General features: G+C 36.3%; 1 protein-coding gene across 1 annotated transcript in view; it reads right to left on the bottom strand.

The window, feature by feature from the left end:
- Positions 1-26,809, bottom strand: part of SOX6 (SRY-box transcription factor 6) — an 88,561-nt gene that overhangs the window by 20,728 nt on the left and 41,024 nt on the right. The window contains exon 5 of the mRNA XM_017881544.1: positions 1,316-1,549. Coding sequence (XP_017737033.1) covers positions 1,316-1,549 — 234 coding nt within the window. The remainder of the gene's footprint in view (positions 1-1,315; positions 1,550-26,809) is intronic.

Raw genomic sequence — 26,809 nt, 5'->3', positions numbered from 1 at the left:
TTTTTTTTTTTTTTTTTTTAGAATATCGTTTAACTAGAAAAAAAAATGTATGTCCACTAGGAACATTTTGGTTTGAAAGGTATTTAAATTCAAAAGAATAACATCCCTATGAGTAACTCTGAAGCTCTGAAAACGAAAACCACACTTAATTGTAGTGACATTTAGTATCCATTTTGAAATTAGAAAATCAAAAGAAAAAAAGAAAAACATATTTTAACATTTCACCACTATTTGATCTTATGTATGTTTTAAATTTTTCTTAGAGTTCACTGCCTCAAAATGCCTCAGAATCAAGTTAAACTATTTATACAGTGACAAAACACGTGTATCTGTGCACGTCCAGATCACTGATATTTACTCAGGTTAAATATTTATTACTTTTGAACAAAACATTTAAAAAATTAAAACCACAGTTTAAGTCTCTAATGTTTTTCAGCTTCTTAAACGGCTTCCTTTGAGATTTTGTCACATCGTGACAGCTTAAGCAGAACAGTGCCTTCTGTGTTTTTCCTTTTTAAAGAGGAAACATGTTAACTATAATGCTGCATGTTGAATAAAATATGTTTAACATGTTGAGCACAATAATTCCAAACTGTACAATCCGCACTAGGCAAGCTCTACACTAATAGAACAAGGCTTGAGTTTAATCCTCAGAAATAGAGAATCACTCTGGCAATTTACCACAAACTGGGCCTCTGCCCTGTGCTTCATGTGTTCAGCTCACTGCTATGAAATTTGAACTAGTCTGTCCTATTAAAATAATTGTAGATTTATTTTACAAGTTTTAAAGTGATCATCAGAGGCATGGTTCTGCACTCCATGAATTTCACACCATTTTGTGTTTCTATTCCTTGATGAATTCTTTCAGTGGGACATATAAACCCAAGGACACTAAAACAGAAAACTGTAGGGTCTATGAGTACTTCATAGCAACGTATGAATTTAAGATAACTGCACAGTAAAAAGAGATAAAGCTTGTCTCCATGATTCTTGTTTAGCAGTGACCACTCAAGAGTTGCTAAATTCACAGTATTAACACATACTATAAATAGTTTTGTCTTAAAAATAAGTGTTTAGCCAGTCCTGCCCTGGCACCTGGTGGATATAATAACTCCCAAACCTAAATGCCACGTTATGGGGTGGGGGAGGCAGATGTGATGACGAAGGCTCCTGCGGCAGCTGTCTGACCTTTGTCTAACTTGTGCCCGCCACAATCTCCCTTAGGATCCTAGTTATGCCCCTGCTTCCCACCCTGGTGGCACTCATGGGACTCGCGGGGGGAGATCATCAGCTTTAGCTGCGCTGCTGCACTTACCTAAGATTTTGCTAATGTTGGAGTTATGCATGTCGGGGAAGGCCTGAAGGATTTTCCTCCTCTCATCCTTTGCCCAAACCATGAATGCATTCATTGGTCGCTTGATGTGTGGCTCGCTGCTGGCACGGCCGCGGGCGTCCCTGTAGACTCGTGCTTCAGCCACAGTGGCACCTCCTGTTGGCCAACAATAATACTGCTGTAGTTTAGCTGCAGAGCCATTCATTGCTTTACTTCCTGTAATGTCAGGGCAGGAAGAAGAAGATGAATGGAAAGTGTTATTTTGTGGATAATGTCACACAGCTTGCCACCTGGGTCAGCTGTTTTCCCCAGGTCTTCCTCTTCTTTTCTAAGTGACTCCTTGGAAGTAGAAGGTAGGTTCAAAGCACAATTCTACAGGCTCTTCTGATGTAGCCCTCAAAGGCACACTAAGAATTAATTTTGTGTGTGTTTTATACACCTTACCACATTTACTACAATAAATGGGAGGTGATTATAGAGCAATGAATGACATTACCTTATGGCAAACTTTCCTGCTATAATTCCTTTCTTCAAAAGCATGCTCTTACCAGTCATTTTAGACGCATTTGCCCCAGATCACAACCACTCTATATATTTACCCCAAATAGAATTGTTTTTCACAATATTGTGTTCACCTGTGCTCTTCTCACTGCCTAGAAGACCCTTCTCCTACTCCTTCATGCTAAATCCCATTCATCCTTCAATGTTGACATGTTTCATGATTGAATGAATTAATTCTATGAAAAATATTAATTGAGCAATTACTGTAACCTAGGTTTTATGCCAGGTGCTAAGGAGACCTGGTAAATAAAACAGCCTCTGCTTCTAAGGAGCTCACAGTTGAGAGTAAGCATAGACAACGATAACAAAGAGGGTAAGAGGTGCTACTATACTGACGTTAAAAGGGCACCAAAAGAGCACCAGACAGAATGGTCAGCTAGCGTTTCCTAGGAGATGTCTAAACTGAGTCTTCAAGGATGAATAGGAATCAGCAAGTGAGTGGGAGAGGGAGTAAAGTCCAACGGGAAGGGTAATTCAGGCTAAAGAAACAGAATTTGCAATGATGCTCCCCAGGCTGCACTCAGTCCTCCTGCTTTCAGGAGACATGACCCATAGTAATTATTGTTTATGTGACTATCTCCCTCCTTTCCACTCCTCTCAGGAATATGAGATACCTAAAGTTAGTGATTATGCTGTACTCATTCTTGTATCCTCAGGATTTTTCACATAACAGATAAGAAAATATTCATTAAGCAAAGATTATTTGGTTTGCAACTCATATGCAAAAGTCATAGACTAAGAGGCATTTATTTCAAGCATCCTGTTCTATTTTTCTGTTTAAGTGTAGTTCTTTAACATCTATGAAACTATGCCTAAATTCCTGATGTTTTATAATTTCCAAAGAGCTGACTCTAGTAACATACGAGATTGAAAGCTCCTTGAAGATAGGACAAGGGCTGGGTCTTATTCACTGCTCTATTCCTAGGATTCATTAAAGTACTTGGCACATAGGATTTCAATTAGTAAAATATGTTATATTAATGAATGATTGAATAAATAAATGAATGAATGAACATGGCTCTTACTTGTCTTCATGCACCCTATACCAGGGTGATATACTGATGTATACTTTGTGATGTGGCAACTCCTGAATATCTCCCACAGATTGAGAACTTCTATAATTAAACGTAAAGTGGTCGGACTGATAGCCTCAGACAAGGCTTCTACCGCATAACAGGAAAGCCTACGCCCAGAAGTTTAGAAGCAAAATGTACATTAAAATCAACATTTCTATTTTCTGGAAAAAGTAAATCCTTTCTGCTCAGTGAAGTTATTATACAGGACCAACATGATTCAATCAATCTCTGGCCCTTCCTCTCTACTTTTAGATACCTTGGTTAAGTAGAAATTTGTTTATGTCAAAGCCAGTAATAAATTACAACATTATAGTGCACTATTATTTAGCAAATATGGTCATCATTTACTGCAAACAAAAGACAGTATAAAAGGGTGGGATTGGCTAACATGAATTTTTTTCTAAACAGGAAGGAGAGCAGAAAGGCTACTTTCTGAAGACTATACAAAAATAACATATTTTCTAAACAGCCCTTCTTTTCGGCCTACTAGATAGAATGATCCTTTACATGAAAAGTCTTAGATCCCAAGATGCATAATTAATATGATACCTTTTTGCCACCATACCCACAGTACATTAATTTCATTTAAAATGCACTGACCATACAGGATAAATTGATTTCACTTTATATGGATTTGACAGCCATGTTTATTGTGCAGTGAAATGTAGTGTAGCTTCCAGCCGACAATATCCATCAACACAGGGCAATATGCTGACTGCTGGGCCAGATGAAGGCATACATTACTCTGGAAGTGAAACACTCATTCAGATACGACAGTGTCTTCTCCTGAGGATCACCATGGTAATTTATGATGCCCTCAGTGCCATTACTTTACAACTGACATGGATTCAGCAATTTATATACTGACATGCATTCACATAAAAGGAGACAGGTTTGTGGAGAATGTCAGATGCAAAAACATTTCAATATTATTCTAAGTTAACTGCTATGCCACAGGTGATTAACATATGAGACCTGCTTCTTCTGTTGTAGCTTTCTCTTCACCTCTAGCAAAACCAAATAGTCAGCTTCCATTTATTTCTTCATTTAAAATATGTATTTCATTGTAAATGGGAAGTTCTACTCTCCCAAAGACTGACAGAGATCATAGTGGATTTTTAGATTCTAGCTTTAGTATAAACATTCTAGATTCTCTACTTGGTACCAATTGAGTCTCCCAGATATGCCATACATATGCCCAATCTCTCTCCCGCTCATGCTACACCACAGTCTTCACATATCCTTCCTACTCTCTTCTACTTTACCAATTTCTACCTTTTTCTGAGGAACAGAGCTCAAGTCTGACCTCTACCCTGCACTGACCTTTACTTTTCCTCCTACATCACATATTATCTTCAGGAGCTGAAGGATAAGGAATTGATTACACAGCAGTTTTCTGGGACTCACATGAAACGCTTCCAGAAGTTGAAAACTTCAAGCACAGTGCACAGAACAAAAACATGAATTAAGAAGGCAAAGAATAGAAAATGCTTTAGATCATGTGCACATCTCTTTTTTCTGGTCACCTCTTCTCTCTTCCAGAAGGAGTGAACCACAAATGAATGGGGACATCCTAAGCTAAACTAGAAATGTTGTATCAGATGAACCAAGATTTGGGAAGAAGAGATTTACCCAGGGAGGCCAACATTTGAAACTACTTTTAAAGTGAATCTGATACCTGATCAACTACAGCAGCGACTTTTAACACCACACAGATTGCAGTGCCCAGATCCCTTTGCAAAATCATAACTTGGAAAATGTTTTCCTGTTTTTCCTTCTCCCACTCTTCCTATTTTGCCCCTTCCTGTTCTATCTCCCAAATACGTAGTACTCTAAAGCTATTTTACGACTATGAAAATTATGCCCAGGAGGTCACTCTCCTTAATTAGAAAGTCAATGAAAACAACAACAAACCAAATTTGCATATAAAAATGGTCTCACCTTTGCTTTCACTACCACCACTAACATCCTAGAAAGGGAGTCTATCCTTCCCTAGATTTATAATATCTGAGTTAACACCTGGGTAATGTACAGAAAATACAGTAATATAAACCACAAATGCCCCACAAATACATATTGAGGGTTTCCTCTATTCTGTCTTTTTGAAGTGACTATGCCATTTAAGACTTATATGGAATTCATTGAAGCATCCATATGAGTACTATGCAGAAAGATGTTTTCAACGAATATTTCTTAAATATTTTGATAGAAAACATTTCTCAATATTACTTTTCTTTTTCAGTTAAAGCTGACAACTTATCTATTACTTGAATTTACAATCTAAGTTTGAGTTAAGCTTAGATTCAGAATTTTAAGAAAGTATTAGAAGCTACAAAGTCAAAAGAACATTTAGAAAGTGTCCCTAAACTTTGCTTCTGAAACAAAATGGTAAAGGAATTGTTGCCACAGTAGAAATACTTACGATTGTATGTGTGTGTACAAATTCAGAAATTTAAAAATGGAAATTACATACCTGGAAAACCCTTATAAACACGTAAGAAAAATTTTATTGCATATTATAAATTGTTTTCAAAAGGTATACTATTAATCTGTGTATCTGAAGTCTAAAATTCACTTTGTTATAATTAATTTTAAAAATATGCATATTGTATGATTTCATACTGCTCCATTCATCATTAAGTGCAAAACACCAAACATTTCATTCTTAAATAGCCAATAGTCTGCATCAGAATCCAGAACTTGGAATGGCTCATAATTCTATGAGGCAGCTTCTTCTCCTTTTAATAGCAGCAGAGTCATTTGTGAGTTCAGCGTATGCTTTTTCATGGAAAGCAGTTAGAAGAAGCCTAGACCCACAGCTATGTACCTGGAGACGGCTTTCCAGCTGACCTAAGAGTCTTTAATTGCCAGCAACAGCAGTCCCAAATGACAGTTACTGAAAGCCCAAGAGATCAACAGCACCACAGTAGGCTTCAAGGGAAAGCAAGGTCCCTGTATGTCAGGAGAGGCTGCTCTGTACAACTTCCCCTAGAAGGCTCAAATTGGTTAATTCATCCTTCATCTCCATTTGTGTAAAGGCAAACTTTCGGTTAAAGATAGTTAATCTGCAGAGAGAAAATAGAAATTGCCAAGGCAAAAATCTCCTCAGAAAGCTGTGATTTGAATTATTTAAAGAGAAGACAAAATTGAGTTTTTCCAGGTGGGTTGGAAAGAAGGCCAGTTTCACCATCACAGCCTCTGGAAATGGTCCTGAACTAATCCTGGAGAGGCCCCTTCCTGGTTAAATTCCAAGGGATATCCGAGTGAATGAGTGAGTGCTTGTGCATATAAAAAATTATCCCTAAGGGGAACTCTGGTTAATTCTATAATGTGCCTAGTAATCATTTATTTATCTATTAATTCCATAAACACTTCTGACACAATTCATATGTACCCAGCATTGTGATGGGGTATACAAAGACAGATAATACATGTACTTTGTTTTTAAGGAATTTGGTCCAATGTGAGAAGACACATAAATTAAAAATTACAAACGATGCTACCAGAGGTAATTTAAAAATACTATTAGAGCAGGGAAAATAAGCTACTAACACAATTGGAGTGGACAGAGATAAATATTAGGGAGGCTTCAAAGTTGAAGTGGTGCTTGAGCGGCATCTTAAAGGAGAAGTAATAATTTACCGGCAGGTATGAATGTGAAACTACTTTGGGCGAGGAAATCAGTGTGAGCAAAGGCACAGTTTATAACAAAAGCAAAGGACAATTTTAGGGAATAAAAAGAAGCTGGTGATGGCTTGGGTTTATGTAAAAATGTAAAAAAAGAGGGGAGTACTAAGAGATGAAACCAGAAAAGTAAATAGGGACCAAATTTGCTAAGCACCTTGAATGCCAAGCTAAGAAATCTTTTAAGGTTTTTAAGCAGAAGAGTAACATGGAAAAAATATGTTCCAGAAGAGATCAGAATGGAAAACTAAATGAGAAATTACCATTGAATAGTCTCAATGATTACCAGTGAATTGATAATAAAGAATAGAGAAAAATAAAGTAACTACCTCTTCAAGGGCTCATTAAAACTTACATTTTGTCAGACAGAATTAATGTGATACATGCAAAATATTGGCACAAAAGGTTGTATTATAAAATCAAATTCTGGTAATGGCAGAATAGCTCATATCAGACCTATCCTCCAACAGATAATAAATATAAACTCTGAAAAAAATACGAAAAAAAAAAAAAAAAAAAAAAAAAAAAAAAAAAAAAAAAAAAAACCCATAGATGTTGAAGATTCCTGAGAGCTACCAAAACTAAACAGAAACTGGAGTGAATTCCATCCTAGAATGAAAGGCATTTTACTAAATGAAATTCTGTTTTCATAGTTTTTCCCATGAAGACACTTCCCAGTCTTCATAGCATGGAGTGGCTAGAATACAAATAGAAAGTCAGTCTAATTGGATTAATGTGTCAGAAGACAGAGTTTGAACTTACAAGTGGCAGCTGACCCCTGAACTTGCCATGTATTTGGAAGACTCAAGTGAACCCAACGAAAAAATAGAGCTGTGTATCTGGAAAATCTGAAAAGAGATTTCAACTGATGCCTTTTGCAAGAGAAACAGAATTTGAATTTGAATTCTATCAAGCTAGCAAGAATTCATAAACACCTTGGGCTTTCCACTGAAACTCCAGAGGGGCAACTCCTTAGGAATAAATTCTATGTGCCAGGACTAAGAATTTGCCCTAAGACTAAAAACAAAATTAAAAAAGACTCTCCCTAACAATGCAAAAACTAAGTTTCCACAAGTTCAACGTGTACAGCAGGTAATTTAACTGCTTCCTGCCCCCCAAATTAAAAATTTTCAGAGAAAGATAATAGAATACAGAATATCTACAATGGATAATCCACAACATACAATATATAATAAAAAATTATGAGTTGTACAAAGAAGCAGGAAAATGTGACTCAGAGACCAAAAAATAAAAAATAAATAAATAAAAGGAAGACAAATACTGGCTGAAAATTACCTGAATTTCGTGAGAAACATCAGCTAAGAGGTTTAAGACATTCAGGGAAATGCAGGCCAAATAAATACAAACAAAACCACACCTAGAAACTAGTTAAACTACTGAAAAGCAAAGACAAAGAGAAAATTCTAGAGAAAAGGGACATATTACTCACAGGGAAACAAAATTACAAATAAGAGCTGATTATTCACTAGAAACAATGAAGCCCAGTAGACTATGGAACATCTCTAAAAATGGAAATAAATTCAGAGTTTTATCCAGTGAACATATGCTTCAAAAATGAATATGAAATATACTCTCAAATGATTAAAAGCTAAAAGAATGAGTTATCAGCAGACAAACACCAAAAGAGATATTCAAGGAAATTATTCAAGAGGAAAAGAAATAACACTCAATAAAAACCAGATATACAGAAAGAAAGGAAAATATTAAAATGATTTGTGACCATTTTTTCTTCTCTGGATTTCACTAATAAACAGCTAATTGTTTAATGTTTTAAAAGGCAAGGAATTATTTAATAGAAAATATAACATTGTATTGTGGGATTTATAACATATAAAAAGGTAAAATATGGAACAATAGCATATTACCACAAAAGATGAGGGTATAAATAGAATTAGATTGTTAAAGCTCGTTTTATTTTACATGAAGTGATAAAATTTTAACTGTAAGGATACTCAATTAAGGTTTGATAGTGAATTCTTAGAAAAACTAATTTAAAAAAATACAAAGAGGCCAGGCGAGGTAGCTCATGCCTGCAATTTCAGCACTTTGGGAGGCAGAGGTGGGAGGATCTCTTGAGGTCAGGAGTTCAAGACCAGCCTGGGCAACATACTGAGATTCTGTCTCTACAAAAGGTTCAAAAATTAGCTAGGTATGGTGGCATGCACCTGTAGTTCCAGCTACTCAGGAGGCTGAGGTGGGAGGATTGCTTGAGCCCAGGAGGTTGAGGCTGGGCCACAGCACTCCAGCCTGGGTGATGGAACAAGACCTTGACTCAAAACAAAAAACAAACAAAAGTAAAAAATACAAAGAAGTATAGCTAGAAATTCAACAGAGTACTTCAAACAAAAGACCTTAAAAGGGATTCAATTAACACAAAGGAAGGCAGAAGAGGAGAAATAGAAGATGAAAACCTGAGGGAACAAATACAAATAGTGAAAAAATACTAAAGTGTAAGACCTAAGCCCAACAAATTTAATAATTATATTAAACAGAAATAAATCAAATTATCTAATTAAAAGTCAGTGATTTCTCTGAATGGATAAAGAATCAATGAAACAGAAAACAGATATAATAAAGACAACTTACAAAGCCAAGGTTAGAAACTTAAAAAGAACAAAATTAATAAATCCTAAGTAAGATGGGTCAACAGACAAAGAGAGAAGACAAAAATGCCAGTATTTGGACTGAAAGAGGAGATTTCACTGTAGATACTATCCATATTACAAAGATAAAAAGGTAATATTATAAATAACTTAATTTCAATAAATTTGACAACTTAGATAGAATGAACATATTTGTTGAAAGACACAAACTACCAAAATTCACTCAAGAATAAATAGAAAATCTGAATACACTGATAGCTAATCAATCAATTGAATTTATAACCAAGAACTTATCCACAAAGAAAATTGAAGCCCTGAATGGTTTCACTGGTAAGTTCTTTCAAACATTTAAGGAAAATAAGAATAATATTGCATAAAGGTAAGAAAGTAGAGAAAGAAGAAACACTTCTTAAATAAGCTTATGAGGCAGCACACTTTGACAGAGGTTTGAGCATAAGTGCAAAATTTTAAAATAAAATGTTAACAAATTGAATCCAGCCAAATGTAAAAAATAGATAATACATCATGACCAAATAGAACTTATCTCAGTAATGTGAAATTGGTTTAATATTTGAAATCCAGACAATGTAGCTCATTACATTAACAGAACAAAGGGAAAGAAAACACAGGGTAATCACAATAGATTCAGAAAATGGTTTTGACAACATTCAATACTCAATCATGTTGGAAATGCTCAGGAAATTAGTATTAAAAGGAAACTTTCCCAGTCTGATAAAGGGCTTTTAAGAAAAACCTACAGGTAACATCATAATAGTGAACTACCAAATGCTTTCTCCAAAAATGAACAGCAAGGCAAAGATGTCCACTCTCACCATTGTTAATCAACAATCAAAAAAATAAAAAGCTCATGCTTTATATTTTGGGAGGCTAAGGTGGGCAGATCATGAGGTCAGGAGTTCAAGACCAGCCTGACCAACACGGTGAAACCCCGCTCTACTAAAAATACAAAAATTAGCTGGGCATGGTGTCGTATGCCTGTAATCCCAGCTACTCAGGAGGCTGAGGCAGGAGAATGTCTTGAAACCGGGAGGCAGAGGCTGCAGTGAGCCGAGATCGTGCCACTGTACTCCAGGCTGGGCAACAGAGCAAGACTCCATCTCAAAAAATAAAATAAAATAAAATAAAAAATAAAAAAATAAAAAGCATACAAATTATAAGGGAATAAATAATGTCATCTGTTCATATATAATTGTTTACATAAAAAATCCTAAGGAATTTACAAAATACTAGAACTGATAAGTGAATTTAACAGTATTGCAATAAACAATAAAAAATACAGAAATCAATCATATTTCTTTATACTAGCAGCAATTAAAAAATCATATTCAAATTTATATATGTAGTGTCAGATAATAAAATACTTGGGAATAAATTTAACTGACAAAAGTATTCAAGACATCTACACTAAACACAATACAACATTTGTGACTTAAAGACCTAAAAAAATGGAGGAATATACCATGTTCATTAATCAGAAGACTCAATATTGTTACAGTGTTATTGTTCTCAAATTTATCTACAGATTCAACCAAATTCCACTAAAAATTATCCAAAGTTTTTTTCATATAAGGTGACAAACTGATTTTAAAATTCATATGAAAAATAAAGCAGTAGGACAAACTAAAACAAACCTGAAGAAAATTAGAGGATTCAAACTACCTTAATGAAAACCAAGGCTGTTAAAGTGGAAAATGATAGTTTTTTCAACAAATACTGCTAGAACAAGTTGATAGATACATTGGAAAAAAATCTTGGATCTTGTATCACACATTATATCCAACAATTAGAGATGAATCATGACTTAAATCAAGAAAGAAAAAACTATAACACTCCTCTAAATATACATAAAACAATAATTTAGTGACTTTAAAGTAAAATGACTCTTAGATACAACATATAAATTACTAAATATACAAGAAAACTGTTAAATTAAACTTTATAAAAATTACAACTCTGCTTATCAAAAGTCATTGTTAAAAAAAATAAAATGTCAAAGCGCATACTGGAAAAAATATTCAGAACACACATGTCTGACAAGAACTTGCATCCAGGATACATATAAAGAATGACCAAAAACCTCTAATTTTAAAACGGACAATAGACTTAAATGAACATTTTTATAAAAAAGGATATAGATATGGCCAATAAGCAGATGAAAAGGTATTCCCTATCATTAATCATCAGAAAAATGCAAACTGAAACCACAGTGAGATGCATTTCACATCCACTGGAATGGCTTAAGTGCTAAATGTTGGCAAGGATAGGGAACAACTGTAACTCTAATATACTGGTGGTGAAAGTATAAAACAGCATAACCATTTTCTGGCAATTTCTTCTAATTAAAATGCATATTTGCATATGACCCAGCAACCAAATTAAAATTTCTGTCAAAAATAGACTTATATAAGAATATGACAGCAGTTTTATTAATAATAGAAAAAAGGAAAATAACTGGAGAATGAACAAATTGTGATATATCCATACAATGGAATACTACTCAAAATAAAACTGTTTTAAATCTTAGTTTAAAAAAGGCAAAAATGACAACAAAATAACTGCACAAAAAAAAGCAGAAAACCAACCATCCAACAAATAAAATGCTCTTTTTTTTTGAAAGGTTACTTTTTCTGTGGACCTGAAAAGTAGGTGGCATATTCAGGCCATTGTGAACTCAAAGATAATCTCATTTACTAAAATGAATTATTAAGAACAGCAAAAAAACTATAATTGATTGCTTATGAAGAGAAAGAGACATAAGTATCACTATTGGGTTCCTTGACAGAACTGTTGACAATCACAGTATTTCAGACTACTTCATTTTATTAATAGAATAGTTTTTTCTATTAATAGAAATTTTCTCCTGCGGGATTCTGAAGAGTGACATAATACATTTGATAGTCCCTTATTTGGGTTAATAGAGAAAATGATACTGAATGCATTAGAAACAAAAATGCAGAAGATGAAATTTTAGAAGGGGATTGAAATTAGAAAAGAGAGTATTAATACTACACAGATTTGATTTTTCACCATATTTATCCCACCAAATTTATCTTAATACAATAGAGGTCAAATTCATTGTGTTGACTGATAGATGTCCCTCTATGATTATGGAAACCTACTGCTAACTTATCATTCCTGTTCTGCCAGAATGTGAACTTACTTTCATTATAGGAAGGCTGCTTGGATTTCAAGTTTGATTTCTTCTTGCAAAAAAAAGAAAAAGGATTTGGCTATCCTAGTGGTTTATTTGGCAGGCAAAATACATTCCATGGCTGAGCAAGAGCCTTAATCATTAAGGAAGTGAGGAAGTGATGTGTTCATCTTCTGAGAAGAAGAAATGCCAGAGGTGTAGAGTATGCTTTGTTCTCTGTATCTTTTGTAAAAATTACCTAGATATATTAGCAAAGAGTGACCTACTGATAGGTAAATGACTTAAGGAAGACAAATGCAAAATATGGATACACAATTCTTCTGAGCTAGTGATTGGTGAATATGCAAGAGCCAACAGTACAGGAACAAAAGATGAATTATCTGTGGTACTTTAATTGAAGTGTTAATTCTTCATTTGCTCAATGTTGAGGAAGACCGTAAGTTAATTTTAATATCTTTGTTTTCATCTTAAGGTTCTTTAGCCCTAGTAAAAACAAATCCCTATTTACTTTAACTATTGAAGCTATCTAGATCAATAAATTCACCAAATAAACTAGAGAGGATGAGAATGTGTGTGTGTGTGTGAGAGAGAGAGAGATATGAATAGAAAGGCCTAGTTATATACAATGTACACATAAAAAATTCCACTGGGCACTTTGGAAACAAACTTTTATTTTATTAATTTAATTTAATTTAATTTAATTTTACTTTTTGAGACAGAGTCTCACTCTGTCACCCAGGCTGGAGTGCAGTGGGGTGATCTTGGTTTACTGCAATCTCCGCCTCCTGGGTTGAAGCAATTCTCCTGCCTCAGCCTCCTGAGTAACTGGGATTACAGACGTGAGCCACCACGCCCAGCTAATCTTGTGTGTGTGTGTATTTTTAGTAGAGACAGGGTTTCACCATGTTGGCTAGGCTGGTCTTGAACTCCTGGCCTCAAATGATCTCCCTGCCTTGGCCTCCCAAAGTGCTGGGGTTACAGGATGAGCCACTGCTCTTGGCTGGAAACAAACATTTCACTAATCAGAGTACCAAAGTATTTCTTTAAAGAGCAATTTACCTTTTTGATAGACTAGGCCAGAGGTCGGTTTCTAGGATAGGAACACCAGGTGTACTAAGTAACTTTGCATAAAATAATATTTACTAAGTGCTTTCACTAATTACATTATCTTTGTCCTCATTATAATCTTTGAAAATGAGTAGGAAGGCAGATATCTTTTCACCCACTTTATGAATGAGGAAAGTAAGATTCAGAGACATAATAGCACCTTCCCCTGATTAACCAGTTGCTGGTAATACGAAGCAGAGCCAGATCTAGAACCTAGATCTTCTGACTTTCAGCCTAGTACATCACCCCTTCACCAAAGCTACCCCAATCACTATTCGGCAATCTGAAACAGCTCTGAATTTCAAAGCCCACCATTTCTTGGCTGGAACATTATTTTCCCCCTTTAAGGATGCCACTTCCCTGCCCAGCTAAGCACATTAGAAGAGCCCATTACTAGTTATGTAGTTCATGCCATTGTCTAATTGTTCTCTGAAATACTGCCCCACCAAAGATGCAAGGGTGTGTAGAGAAAGCACTAAAGACTAAAATTATAGCTAGGATTAAAACAATGCTAAATTAATGCATTCCTTGGTTACAGGATTATGAGCAAGTGTTATTGTGGATAAGACTTCTATTTTTTTTTTTCTATTAGAAACTCCATTCTCTTTAAAAGATCAACAAGAGGAACCAAAGGGAATTCCCTAAGGTCAGCTCTGAGGAAACATAAACCTCTAATTCAATAACTCGGCTACTGCTCTGAAAAAGGGCTTTATTATTGCAACATCCATATGGAGCCAATTGGACATTAATGACTAATCAATCCCTCCCCTTTCTATTCTACTTAAAGTGTCACAAACCATGTTTAGATTAGCCCATTTCCTGCTTAGGATTGCTCAAGATGTCTTTTGTTCTTTCAGGACCAGCCTGATGGAGGCAGCTTAAACAAACACACGACCGGAGTGGCGCAGGAGTTATAAAGTGCCATATGTGAATGAACAAAGGGGCTATACTAAAGCCTTTTGTGGTATTTGTTAATGTTTTTCATCTGAGCTTAAAAAGGCTTAATGACTTTGTGGTGAGCTGATGCATGTGGCTGGTGGCTTTGCAAAATGAAGGAAATTCTAACCAGTGATATACCAGTCTGTATTTTCAAGTCTCTTTCTTTCAGTTTTGATGCCTGTGTTTACTTTTTAAAAAATTCTCAAGTTATATTTACTTTACACAGATAGCTAAACAGAGTCCTTTATCTTATTTCAACTACAGAATCCAAGGGCAGCTGGGATAACTTATATTCTTTATTTTAATGACCTGAAGGTAGCATAGAGCATCAAATATTCCGCTTATTATCTATATGCTGTATTTATACATAGGAGGAGGGCTTACAAGCTGTTGAGCCCAGGTAAAAAGGCATCATTTAAGTTTGAACCAGTTTTCAGAACAACTGGGCTCAGGTTCAAGAAGACGCCCTTGGAGAATAAAGAGGCTGGTAAAAAGCTGGTAGACTGAATAATTCGTGTTGTTCAGCAGCTTTTGGCTTTATCCAACTCTAGCTCCTGTCATGACTCTACGTGAAATTAAGAAGTGCAAAGCAAGATGAAGCAGGTCTCAGGAGTTAGTTAACAAAGATACTACTAAATTCATTCTCTCATTTCAATCTTCATCAATTGCCTTAGCCTTCACTATCTTTGCTGGAGTATTATAAAAACTAGCCTTCCAGCTGATATTCTTACACCCAGTTTTAAATCCTTTAACCTCCACTTAAATACCTCCTCCTAATTTCAGCCAGAATGATCTGTCACAAATGCAATTTGGACTAGGCCACTGCTATATTTAAAACACTTCAATGGCTCCCTCATGCCCACAAGATGAAGTTCACACTCCTTAGTACAGTACGGACGGCTCTCTGTGACCTAGCCCTCTAACTATGGCTCCAGTACCAGCTCTGGCTATTCTACTTGGAACATTTTTTGTGTTATAACACTGAACTACTTCCAGTTCTCTACACACTGTGTTGAGTGTGTACATACTAGGAATCTGAGTTTTCTCCCTCCTTTCCTGAAATTACCTGGCCATCTTCCAATCACTCATTATTGAAGACTCATCTCAGGGATTATTTATCCCACGAAAGTCTTACCTGGTTGCCAGGTTAGAATAAGTAGCCTAGGCTCTGACAGGTGGCACCCTTTGTGTACCTCCGTCTTAACATTTGCCATATTTTATCCAAATTACCAGTTTTATGTACCTACTTTCTTTTCTAGACTATGTACCCCGAAACAGTGGTAACTGCATTGTGTCTTATCCTTAGCTGCTACCCTTATCCCCAGGGTCTAGTAGCCAGGATGGCATAAGATAAATACTCAAATGCTTACTAGTACAGTACAGTGGACATCTTCAACAGTGAGAATTTTAGAGTGAGTCTCTAATGCCCACATGTTCTATTAGAACCTGGGAATTTCTGAAATCAAATCTTGTAGAAATTTAATTTTATTTCTTATATTCTGTTAAGTGTCCTTTCTTGAAACATCTATAAAATAAGCATAATTTTGATGTGAAAAATGTACCCATAGTAGTTGTGTGGGACTCACAGATTACTGGTTCCAGTCTTACTTTCTTTGATTGACTAGCCATACTGTAGAGTTCTGAGACGTCAGCTTCCCTACTTCTAGAAAAACCTTGGAAGGATGGTAAGGCATGTCTGAGATTTTTGGAAATATTAAATCTGAAAACTATTCTAATGATGTAGTGTGTGTGCAAATATATATGTATATATATGCATTCAAGTAAGCATACATTAGGACTTTCCTTAAATATCAGATTCATTATAAAATAGATAAAACACACTCACTGAATTAGAGAACTCTAACAGGAGAGGGATGTTAAAGATTACCTAATCCATACTCCTCATTCCAAATGAGGAAACTTTGAGGTTTAGAGAGATTAAAATTGTTCAAGTTTCACAGTTAATAAATGGCAAAATCACAACGGGCACTCAAATGTAACTATCTCAAATTTCACACTTTCCATCAGAATGAATTTCTTCAATGGTCAGCTGAATTGTTTCAATGGCATCCAAACTTAGCTTTTAAAACTCCTAACATGATTAGTTTAACTGGCCGGAATCTGTCTTTCATTAGAATGGAAAATGCAGATTATGGGAGCAGCAGAAACTAATTATTTTTTTAAGGTTAGGGTTAAGGAATGAACAGTACTGAAAGGAGATCAAGGATTTTAGAGATCAATCCAATCTGATGGGCCACCAATACTTCTTCACCCTAAGAACTGGTGAAAGTATTTGAAAAGTGCCTAATATTTCTGTGGTTTAATGGATTAAAAAAACTTTCAGTTTCCGTTTCTAATTAAAATTTTCTGCTTTTTAATGAAAACTATAGGAAAAGCTAATCCAACAAAGGCAACCAATTTAGTTGCTCATCTTGGAGAAAAACAGGAGGCAGCATGGCTCAGATGCCATATAGACAGATCTAGGTTTGAATTGTTGATCTGATCTTTCCTAGCTAAGTAGCCTTGGATAAATTATTTTCTTTCTCTAAACTGTAGTTTCATTTCTCTATAAAAGAGAGCTAATAATTTCTAACTTGCAGCATCTTTGTGAGAAATAAATGGGCATACCTCTAAATTTCCTAGCACAGTGACTGGAACCCAATACCTACTCACTAAGCAGTAGTTCCTTTTAGAAATAGGTAGCAGTAATAATGGCAACAGAATTAGTAGAATGCTTATTCCAGTACCAAGAACATAGCAGGTGCTTAATTCATATGTGTTCCCTTTGTAGACTTTCCTCATACCTGGGTGATGTTTGCTATATTTTACATTCTACTCTTCAGGGAGTTACTAAATAAACTCGTAAGTTAACTGAAAAATGCAATTTATTCCTTAATGAGCCTCTTTTCTTCCCAAATGCTAAAAATATATTTCAAAAGGTTCTCCATGATACAGACTAAAATACAATGACTAGGCATAGGGCTCAACCAAGAAAGACCATCTCACATCTCTGCAGTTCTCATATATGGGAACAGAAGTCAGACCATACTGCTCATACAGAGCCAGAAGAAGAGACCATTATCTTGTGAACCTACAGATCAGCTTTTTTTTATAAAGGACTCACTGGAATTACAAAGGATTCAAATTATTGACTATGGAATTAAAATAAATGGAGGGCAATGAAGTTTCAGGGACATTTGACAATTGCTTTTCTTCTTCTCCACGAACAGTTCTGTGGCTGTCCAGCATGGAGCAGCTATTATCCTGTTTCATTTTGTCCCTATGTAGGATCAACCTTCCCACAGAAGAGTCAGCTTATATTGAAACACCATGAGCAATTTCTCCACCATCAAAGTAAAAAAATACATATACATATATTGATACCAGTAAGCTTCAATTTACATTTCTAATATAAATTTAAAATGATTGAACATATTGCTTATGAAATGCTTTTTTCCAGGTCTGAGACTTGGGATATTACATTTTTGTTCAGAGTTACGTGCCATAGCCTATTCCTAAATGTGGCAGTTTATAGTATATAGCAAATGACGATGCATTCTTACATAATCTTTCCCCTCTGGTACTATGACCTAACTTTGGCATCATCATGTTTCAGGTGTAAATACCCATTGAACAAAAACAATTAAAAAGAAAAACTGCACTCCTAAGTGAGAGGCAAAAGTACAAGACTGATCTGTAAGGCATCAATCAGTCACAGTAGACAGTAAAAATCCTACTTATTGGCATCCAGGAGGAGAGGAGGAAAGGAGTTATTTCTAGTATGAGTTTGAATGAAAACCCACCTAACACCAGCTAAGCTTTCTCGTGTTATAACATGGAAAGATATCTACTTGAACATCCTCTCTGAAATAATATTAAAGAGAGCAGAGGAATGAAGAGACTTACAGATCTCCAAAAGCAACCTAACTACTGCATTTCCATTATTCTTAACCTCTCTAGTCTAAATCAGTCTTGAATGATTAAAGGTTAATGCATATTTATTTGGTGGTAAAGTCCAAATTCCTCAGCCTGGTAATCAAGGCCCTCCTTAATATGTCACCCATCTATTTCTGTAACATACTCAATTCAACAAATATTTATTAATTGCAAGTATGTGCAAGGCTTTGTGTTGGGCTTGGTGGAGAAGACAAAGATGAAAAAGATGATTCTTCCCTTCTGGAGTTTTCCTATGAACGTCTATCTGCTTAATGTCTGTGTCTGCTTAGATTATTCCCTCAGCTGAAAGATTTTCCTCTTCTTTTTGCTTATCCAAACCTAGGCTTATCTCCAGCCACACTTCTATCAGGTTTTCCAGAAACATTGCTGTCCACAAAGCACTGCAGCCTCCTCCTCTAAATAGCAGCTCTTTTCTGTTTCTTTAATGATGCACTTGAACATTTAATACCTTGAACTACTTTGTTTTTTATGTGTAATAAGCTTGTAATCCCAACTACATTACAAGCTCTTGAAGAATATAATGTGGTCTATATTTTTTAAAAAACCTTTCCCTCCATGCCCATAACAGTATGGTGTATATAAGAGATAATCAGTAAATTATAACTTGGTTGAACATATGGGTAAAACTGAAGATTGGGAGGCCATAAGTAGGGACAGCTCCTGTTTAGAAAGACCTGGTTCCTAGCACCGGAGATTCAGTCTATAGAGACCCACCTCTAAAGAGGCAGAAAATAGACAGCAGATAAGTGAGCACAGGCAGTGATAGACAAGCAGAACAAAACAAGAAGAGCAATCTAGAAAGAGACATTCAAAAACAGTCATGCATTGCTTAACGATGAAGATACCTTAAATGAATCCTTGGGCAATTTTGTCATTGTGCAAACATCATAGAATGTACTTACCAAACCTAGATGGTATAGTCTACTGTATACCTAGGCTATATGGTATAGTCCATCGCTCCTAGACTACAAACACATACAGCATGTTACTGTACTGAATACTGTAGGCAATGGCAACACAATGGTAAGTATTTGTGTAATTTGTTTAAACATATTTAAACACAGACAGAGTACAGAAAAAATATGGTACTGTACTCTTATAGGACCACCATCATATATGTGGGCCATCATTGACTTAAATGTCATTAAGTGGTGTATGACTGTATAAGAACACCTTAGTTATGAAAAGATAGGAAGTCAGTAACAGAAACTGGAGGAGGACTGGGTGGGTACTGACTCTTTGGAAAAAATTTGAAACACAGTTATCAGAACTTGAAGAGCAGGAAAGGGCCAGTTGGTCAAAGTTTGGTCTCAATTCAAATCCTGACCTTAAACAGAGAGAATTTAAAGCACATTCATAACTAGTCTGAGGCTCATTAAATCCAATTACCTTAAGGTTAGGCTGAATTCCACAGCCTGCAGGTAGAAAGTCAAGTGGCTCTTACTGCCAGGAGAGAAGAATCTGGGCAAGGTCCACAATCTCAAAAGCTACAGTCAGTCCAAATATGTCAGACAGAACTCTATCAGTCAGGGTTTAATCTAACGTGCTGGTTTATGTGAAGCAGACATACATACCGCTGAGGAAGTGAGGACTGATTCTGTAGTCCCATTAGGAACATATGCTAGCTATTCTTGTCTTGGGTCTAATTTTCATGGTAGATAGTATTAATCTTTCATTGCTCAGTTGCTGTAGCAATTTGGAGAAGTACAGTCATTACTCAGTATCTGAGAGAGATTAGTTCCAGGACCCCCTACAGATACCAAAATCCTCAGATGCCCAAGTCCTTTATATAAAATGGTGTAGTCCTTGCACATATCCTCCCACATACCTGAAATAATCTCTAGATTACTTATATTACCTTATACAATGTAAATACTATGTAAATAGTTGTTACATGGCATTGTTTAGGAAATAATCACGTGGAAAAAAGTCTGTACATGTTCAGTACAGACACAACCAGCCATTTTTTTGTGTGAATTTTTTTTATCTACCGTTGATTGAATCTACAGATGCAGAACTTGCAGATACAGACGGCAGACTATATTTCTATGTGATTCAGTAATGACATAGACTGTCATTTCTTCCCCAGGGTAAAAAATATTCAGTCAGAAAAGTAGATCTTTTTGAGATAATTATTCATACTGCCATTGACACTTCTTTAGAAAAGGCAGCCCAACGAGAAACCAGCTATCCAGTAGGGCTAGATTCCTCACTAAAGAGAGGCTGGGTCTTTGATTGGGCTTTCTATCCTCAGCAACAATAAGCAGCAGGTTGAGTTCCTTTTATGGAGTATTAGGAGATGGAGTTATACAAGAATCTTGACATTTCACTATCTTGCCCCATCAGGACTATACATCACTTGGAGGATTCAATGGAAATTGTTTTCTACCAACATTAAAAGTTATTTGGGAGCTTTTAAGACACAGCAAATATATTTCTTTAAGAGAAGTTTATTTGCTTGTTTAAGAGAGCTGCACTTTATATATAGTGCTGATATAAACTGGTGCACAGGATCCTCTAAAACTGTTTATATCCACAGTAAAATACATTTTTGTGATACTCATACAACAGAGTTAGTCCAGAGCCCAGAGCTTTGTGGACTCTGCTTATATCCTAGCCTCTGTGGCTGTTACTCCTTTTCACCAGGTCTTAAGCCTTCCTCACCACCCATCCTGGCCTCAGTCAACAGTCTGCCAGTTCCATAGAGATGCAATTGCCTATTCATTTCTCTGAAATGCCTGGACACGTTTTGGGTAGCTATGGAAAGCCAGACCCATATGCCTACAGTATAGTTCTAGTTAATGTTCCCTCTGATTTACCAGAGTCTTATCTTTTTACATGTATAATTTCTCATCTCTTATTCCTGGTATCTAGCAGTTGGATACCTTCTTGGGCAAAGGTATATCATCTCTGATATAATTACACAATAATTGTATTTATTTTTATTACTGCATCATCCCTAATTGATACTTATTATATTCTAGTTGCCTTGAAGGTAAATGGTTTCAATTATATAGCAGTAAAATAATAAAGTTTTAAAAACTGTCAACTAGATTCCATCTAGACCAACTTCCTCATTGACAGATGAGAAAATTTAGCGGAAGAAAATGACTTGCCAAGGATGGAACAACCAGAATTTAAGTCTTCTAGCCCTTAAGCAAATATCTGAAGGCGTGTCAAATGAAGAAATGATAAGTTTTATTGCTAGGGTCTAGAAATCAGACTGGAACCAATGGGTAGAAGTTACAAGAAAGTGAGGCAAACTTTAGTTATAAATTGTTAACAAACAGCAATTGAATGAGGATGAGCCTCTCAAGAAGTGGTCAGTATTCTGTCTTCAGACTCTCAGAGACATTTGAACAGACGTAAAACGACTACTTGTCAGGGATATGAGAAGTGATTTCTTGGCCTGAATTACAGATTTGATGACCTCTCTCCTTTATTTCAAATTTGAGAATCCAAGAGTTGCAATGTGAGGCACTGTATTCTGGTAGGCTTGAACTAATGATCTTTATGCAGTTATAGCATTTAAACCCCACCCCACATTAGGCTACAGTTTGCCTCTGCTGCCTTGAATGAGTCATGTATCACAGAGTCAATCTTTTCTACCAGGAATAAGGATCTAGGGAGGGTAGGGGAATGAGGAAAACTTCAACACTTTCCAAGTATGTGGATCAAAGAATGAGCAGGATTTTTAAGTAAGGGCATTCATATTAAGCAGTGTGTTTTAAAGAAAAGAAGAATTATTGCAATCTCTGCTATTTGTCTTAAACAAAGAGCTTAAGCTGACAATAATAAAACTATCCTGAGATATAAAACTTAGAAGCAAATGGAGGTACACACACACACACACACACACTCACACACAAATAAAGCTTCAGAAGGGTAATGTCATCTTGGCTGTGTTCCAGTTCACAAATTCAGTATAAATCTATATAATGCTTCTGAAGAAATGTGAGTGCAATAGTCCCAAAAGAGGGTATTCTTGGTACACATATCTATTTCCATTTGAATCAATGCAAAGTTTTAATACATGGAGGACAGCACATCCTTCCAGTTCTGATGCAAGGTCCAACAGTCTGGCCAAAGATAATCCCTTTCAGAGTTCATCCATAAATGCTAGGCTTATCTTTCACTATGCCCCAAATCAAAATGAAGTACAACCTCTCAATAAGGCTGGGACAGAGTAATTGATGTGAAAATTGTTTTAAAGGTGTTAGAAGAATGTTTTCTTAAACAAACCATATAGCAAAACAGAAACAAAAGGAAAGTATCCCTTTAGAAACCCCAGGTATAAGAGAAAAAAGAAACAGGATGGAAAAGAATATATTTAAAAAGTTGAGTCTCAACTATTGTTGTTGGAGAAAAGGAGAGCCGAGAGAAAGAGGAGGGAGCCCATCTGTGAAGGTAATTGGGAAATACTACTGGAGAGATCTTCTCATTAACAAAAAGAAAAGCTCAAGGAACATGAAAACTCAATTCAGCAAGTGGCACAAATACAACCTCTAAGCCATTACTCTCCTCTTTTCCTTCTCTAAAAAAATCCCTAAATGGAACCTATGACAGATAGATCATCTTTCTGATAAGAAATTCACTCAGTGTTTTATGAAGATTCTAATAATAATCGCAGACTTGGAAAGGACCTTAGATGAAGTCAAATCCAACATACCTCTTTTAAAAGATAAAGAAACATAAGCCCAGAGGTTCTTGTTTTTAGTTGTTTGGCAAAGGAACTTCAACTCAAATCTCCCATTAAACAGGATAGAACTCTTTCTAGTCTATAGGCAACCTTGAAATTAGGAGAGCTGGAACAAGAATTGCACTCTTGCCTAAGCAGAATAAGAAAAGGGGCAATACCATACGAAAAGTCCATAAAAAGTTCAACAGCTGTTCACTATTCTTAATTATATGGTGACAGACTCAACTAATCAAGCCCTCTCTTCCTTACATGTCCTACATACGAGCTAACAAATTATGTATACTCAATACATGTTAAGACTTCAACTGCTTCAAAGTATAACACAACCTTAAACATGTTTCCTAAGTCCCCAGCACCAGTGAATTTGTAGTTTTATAAATATCATGGTGAACAAGAAATGCTGTCTTGTCACATTCAAGCCAAATAACAGCTGGACTTTAAAAATAAAATTTTGAAGGCATTTGCCTTTTATATTTTTAATTTCTGTTTTCCTTGCCTATGGTTTTGTCATATGATTTTGATGAGTGGTTAATACACATCCACAGCTGCCTCTTTTGGTGACCTTTTCCTCACTGCCTCCAGGCTCAGGGCTATGAAGCATGTCTACAAGTTGCTTACTAAGTGATATTGTCATTTTCATGGCTGACAGACATTTTTCTGGGAAGCCTGGTGGAAGCAGGGCCTCATCTTCTGGGTTGGTTTACTTTCATCACTTCAGAAGCCCCACAGGAGGATGGGGTAGATGTGGAGGGAGGGCATAGCCCCTTAAAATTGCTGTTCCAAAGCCAGAGGAAACCTGTCTGGACAGAGGGATAAGACATCTTGGCCAGAGGCACAGAAGTTACCTATCAACTCAGCCCCGCTAAGGAGCTCTCACTCTGAATCCTCTATGGAGCACAAAGAAGTCCTGATCTTCTTAGCGCTTTTCTCCATGATAATTATGTGTGTACATATTTCCCTTTTAATCTTCTGTCTTTCCTCACTAGACCATATGTTTAAAGAGGTCAAGGACATCTCTGCTTTGCTTCCCATCGTTTGTTCTAAGTCTAGTTTAGGGGCTGGCACATGGTAGGCACTCAAGAAATGTTGGCTGGTTGTTTTTTTAGACCAAAGACTAAGTGAAGGAGCAAATAATTTTTTAAGTTATTCTGATACTTTAGTTTCTTCTTAATCTTACTGTTAAGGGAAATATGAAGGAACAAAGTAGAGAAAGTATCATGTGTACCTGTTATCTACTCTGACTTTAATATGAAGTGTAACTCCAGCAGACTTTGCAATCAGCTCAGCCTTGAACAGATGCCAGGATACATCCTTAAGTCAGCAGAAGGCTGCTATCCATGCTAGCAGTCCTCACAGAAGCACTGCCCTTCCGTCGGTATTAGAACAGGTAATTTGACTCCATTCATGAACCCCCAAAAGCACATGAGGTCTCAATGGCAACTTCTGGGCAAGCTTTTGAAGGGAGGTTTTCACATGCTCCTTAAGCTCCTGGGCCACTACAGCCCTTCTACTATGACACTTATCAGGCACTGCTGCTGTGTGTGACAGAGTAACATGAGAGCTGGCATATGGCATGACTTGCTATATTTAGGGCAGAGGAAATGGGCTGTACTGAGGAAGGTCACAAGGAGTTTGTTCAGAAAAACGAAGGGACCATGTGTTTCTACATACACAGTAGGGGGCAGTATGGCAGGCTGCTTGGGAGAATCTCAACTCTAACCTTAATATGTGGTTCATAGCGAGTAATTTAATTATTCTCAGCCTCAGTTTTCTCACCTGTAAAAGGGAAAAAGTAATGCCTTCTTCACAATGTGTATAAGGATTAAATGAGAAAATGTGGGTAAAAGCTTAACATATTCTCTAGTATATAAACACTTGATAAAATGTTTTCTAAAACAAAACAACCAGGGAAACTGGTTTGAATCTAGACAATCTAGGAGTTGAATAGAATATCCAAAATATTTATATACAGTATGTTTCTCTAGAGTTAAATTTTAACTTTTCCTTTTATATAGTTAATAACTCAGATCATGATTTTTAACTTACCAAGCACATGATATCACTAACTAGATAATGACATTACTGAGAGATAACTGACGACATTTACACCAAATATGCAGTTAAGGAAGCAAATGAAAAAAGGTGAATGACAAATTAAGAAAAGTCTTTGACAGCACAGGTAAGGTGATAGAGCTCTGTAACTACCAGTCTGCTGTCAAATAAACAGACTGAATACTCCAAAGTAATGAAAAATATTTATTTCATTACATATGGTCAACAATTTAGGTACTCTACAGTACCGTCTCCCAATAAAATTGAGATGGGCCAGACCTGAAGTGCTTCCACACAGGCTTTTAGGTCAGCCACAATTTCTGTGTTGCAGTCAGATGGTTAACTGTGCAAGTAACATCATTTGGACTTCCTGGCTCCCTAGGTAGAGGAACCTCAACACTTATCAGTGGAAAACCTGCACTTTTAAGTGCCTATGAAAATAACAGACTGTTGATGGACATTCTTCAAGGAAGACAGCAAGCATATTTTGAGTCCTCTTTATGCCTCCCTTCCTACCTATCTTCCCTCTTCCTTGTTCCTTTCCTTCCTTTCTCTTCTCTTCCCCTCCCTCCCTCCCTCTTTACTCCCATATACACATACACATCCCAATCAGAATTTATTTTAACACCTTGTCTCCCAAACTATCATCAAACATTAGTCTTTCCTACTAGTATGAAAAATTATCATTCTGAAAACTTTCTGAAGGGCTTCCTAATGTCTAATACTACTCATCTCTGAGTCCTCATTCCAGGGATTTCTGGGCTGCCTGGGATGGCCCCAGGCTCTCACTAGAAGCCACGCCCAGTTTAGATGCTGCTATGAAGTGTCTTCATGTGTTTTCAAGGGATTAGGGTCCTGGAAGAAACCCTGCCAGTTAAAGGGATACTAGTGAGATTCTTCCCCTTAAGCTAAAGAAGGACTTTAGCTGGGACCTGAGATGGGTGAAGTATCATGTTACTCTGAAGAGAACAAATTAATCTTCCCTGACTGGTGGGACAGATTCTGCCAAAGGAACAGCTAACGGGAAAACCAGTCTCTACTCTGTGATGACACAGTAAATAACCAGGCAACATTACTACTGAAGTGCTGACCTAACCCATAAATTGTACCCAGACTCTGGGGAGCAATTTCTGCTGATGTGCTGCTGTGCATTTAAAACAAACAAACAAAAAGGGAAGAGAAGTGAACAGGCATTGATATTGGTGTGGGTAAATATTCTGAGAGGAAGGCTGGTCTTTCTACCCAGACTTCTGAAAGACGTTAGTAATGGTTACTGCATAGGCACAGACTGGGCCTTCCCCAAGCAATTATTAAGTTTATGCTAAAACTGCTGCAAACTATCATTTAATCTCCAAAATGGTTTGATTGTACCTGGGAATCACTTGATTTGGATATGCTGAATACTCTGATTTGATCATTCCACAATGTATACATGTATCAAAATCACTTTATATCCCATAAATGTATACAATTATTACTTGTCAATGAAAGACAAAATAATGCTTAAAAGTCCTCCTTTGTATGTTTTCCCTTTTTAAATGCAAATGCAGTGAGATGGATGAAACACAGAATTCTGCTGTTCATTGAAATGTAGAGGATCCTTTC

This window comes from Rhinopithecus bieti, unplaced genomic scaffold (assembly GCF_001698545.2).
Source record: "Rhinopithecus bieti isolate Rb0 unplaced genomic scaffold, ASM169854v2 scaffold_11944, whole genome shotgun sequence".
Classification (NCBI taxonomy): Eukaryota; Metazoa; Chordata; class Mammalia; order Primates; family Cercopithecidae; genus Rhinopithecus; species Rhinopithecus bieti.
The sequence above is the reverse complement of the archived record's forward strand: the minus strand, read 5'-3'. Positions and strand labels throughout refer to the sequence as shown.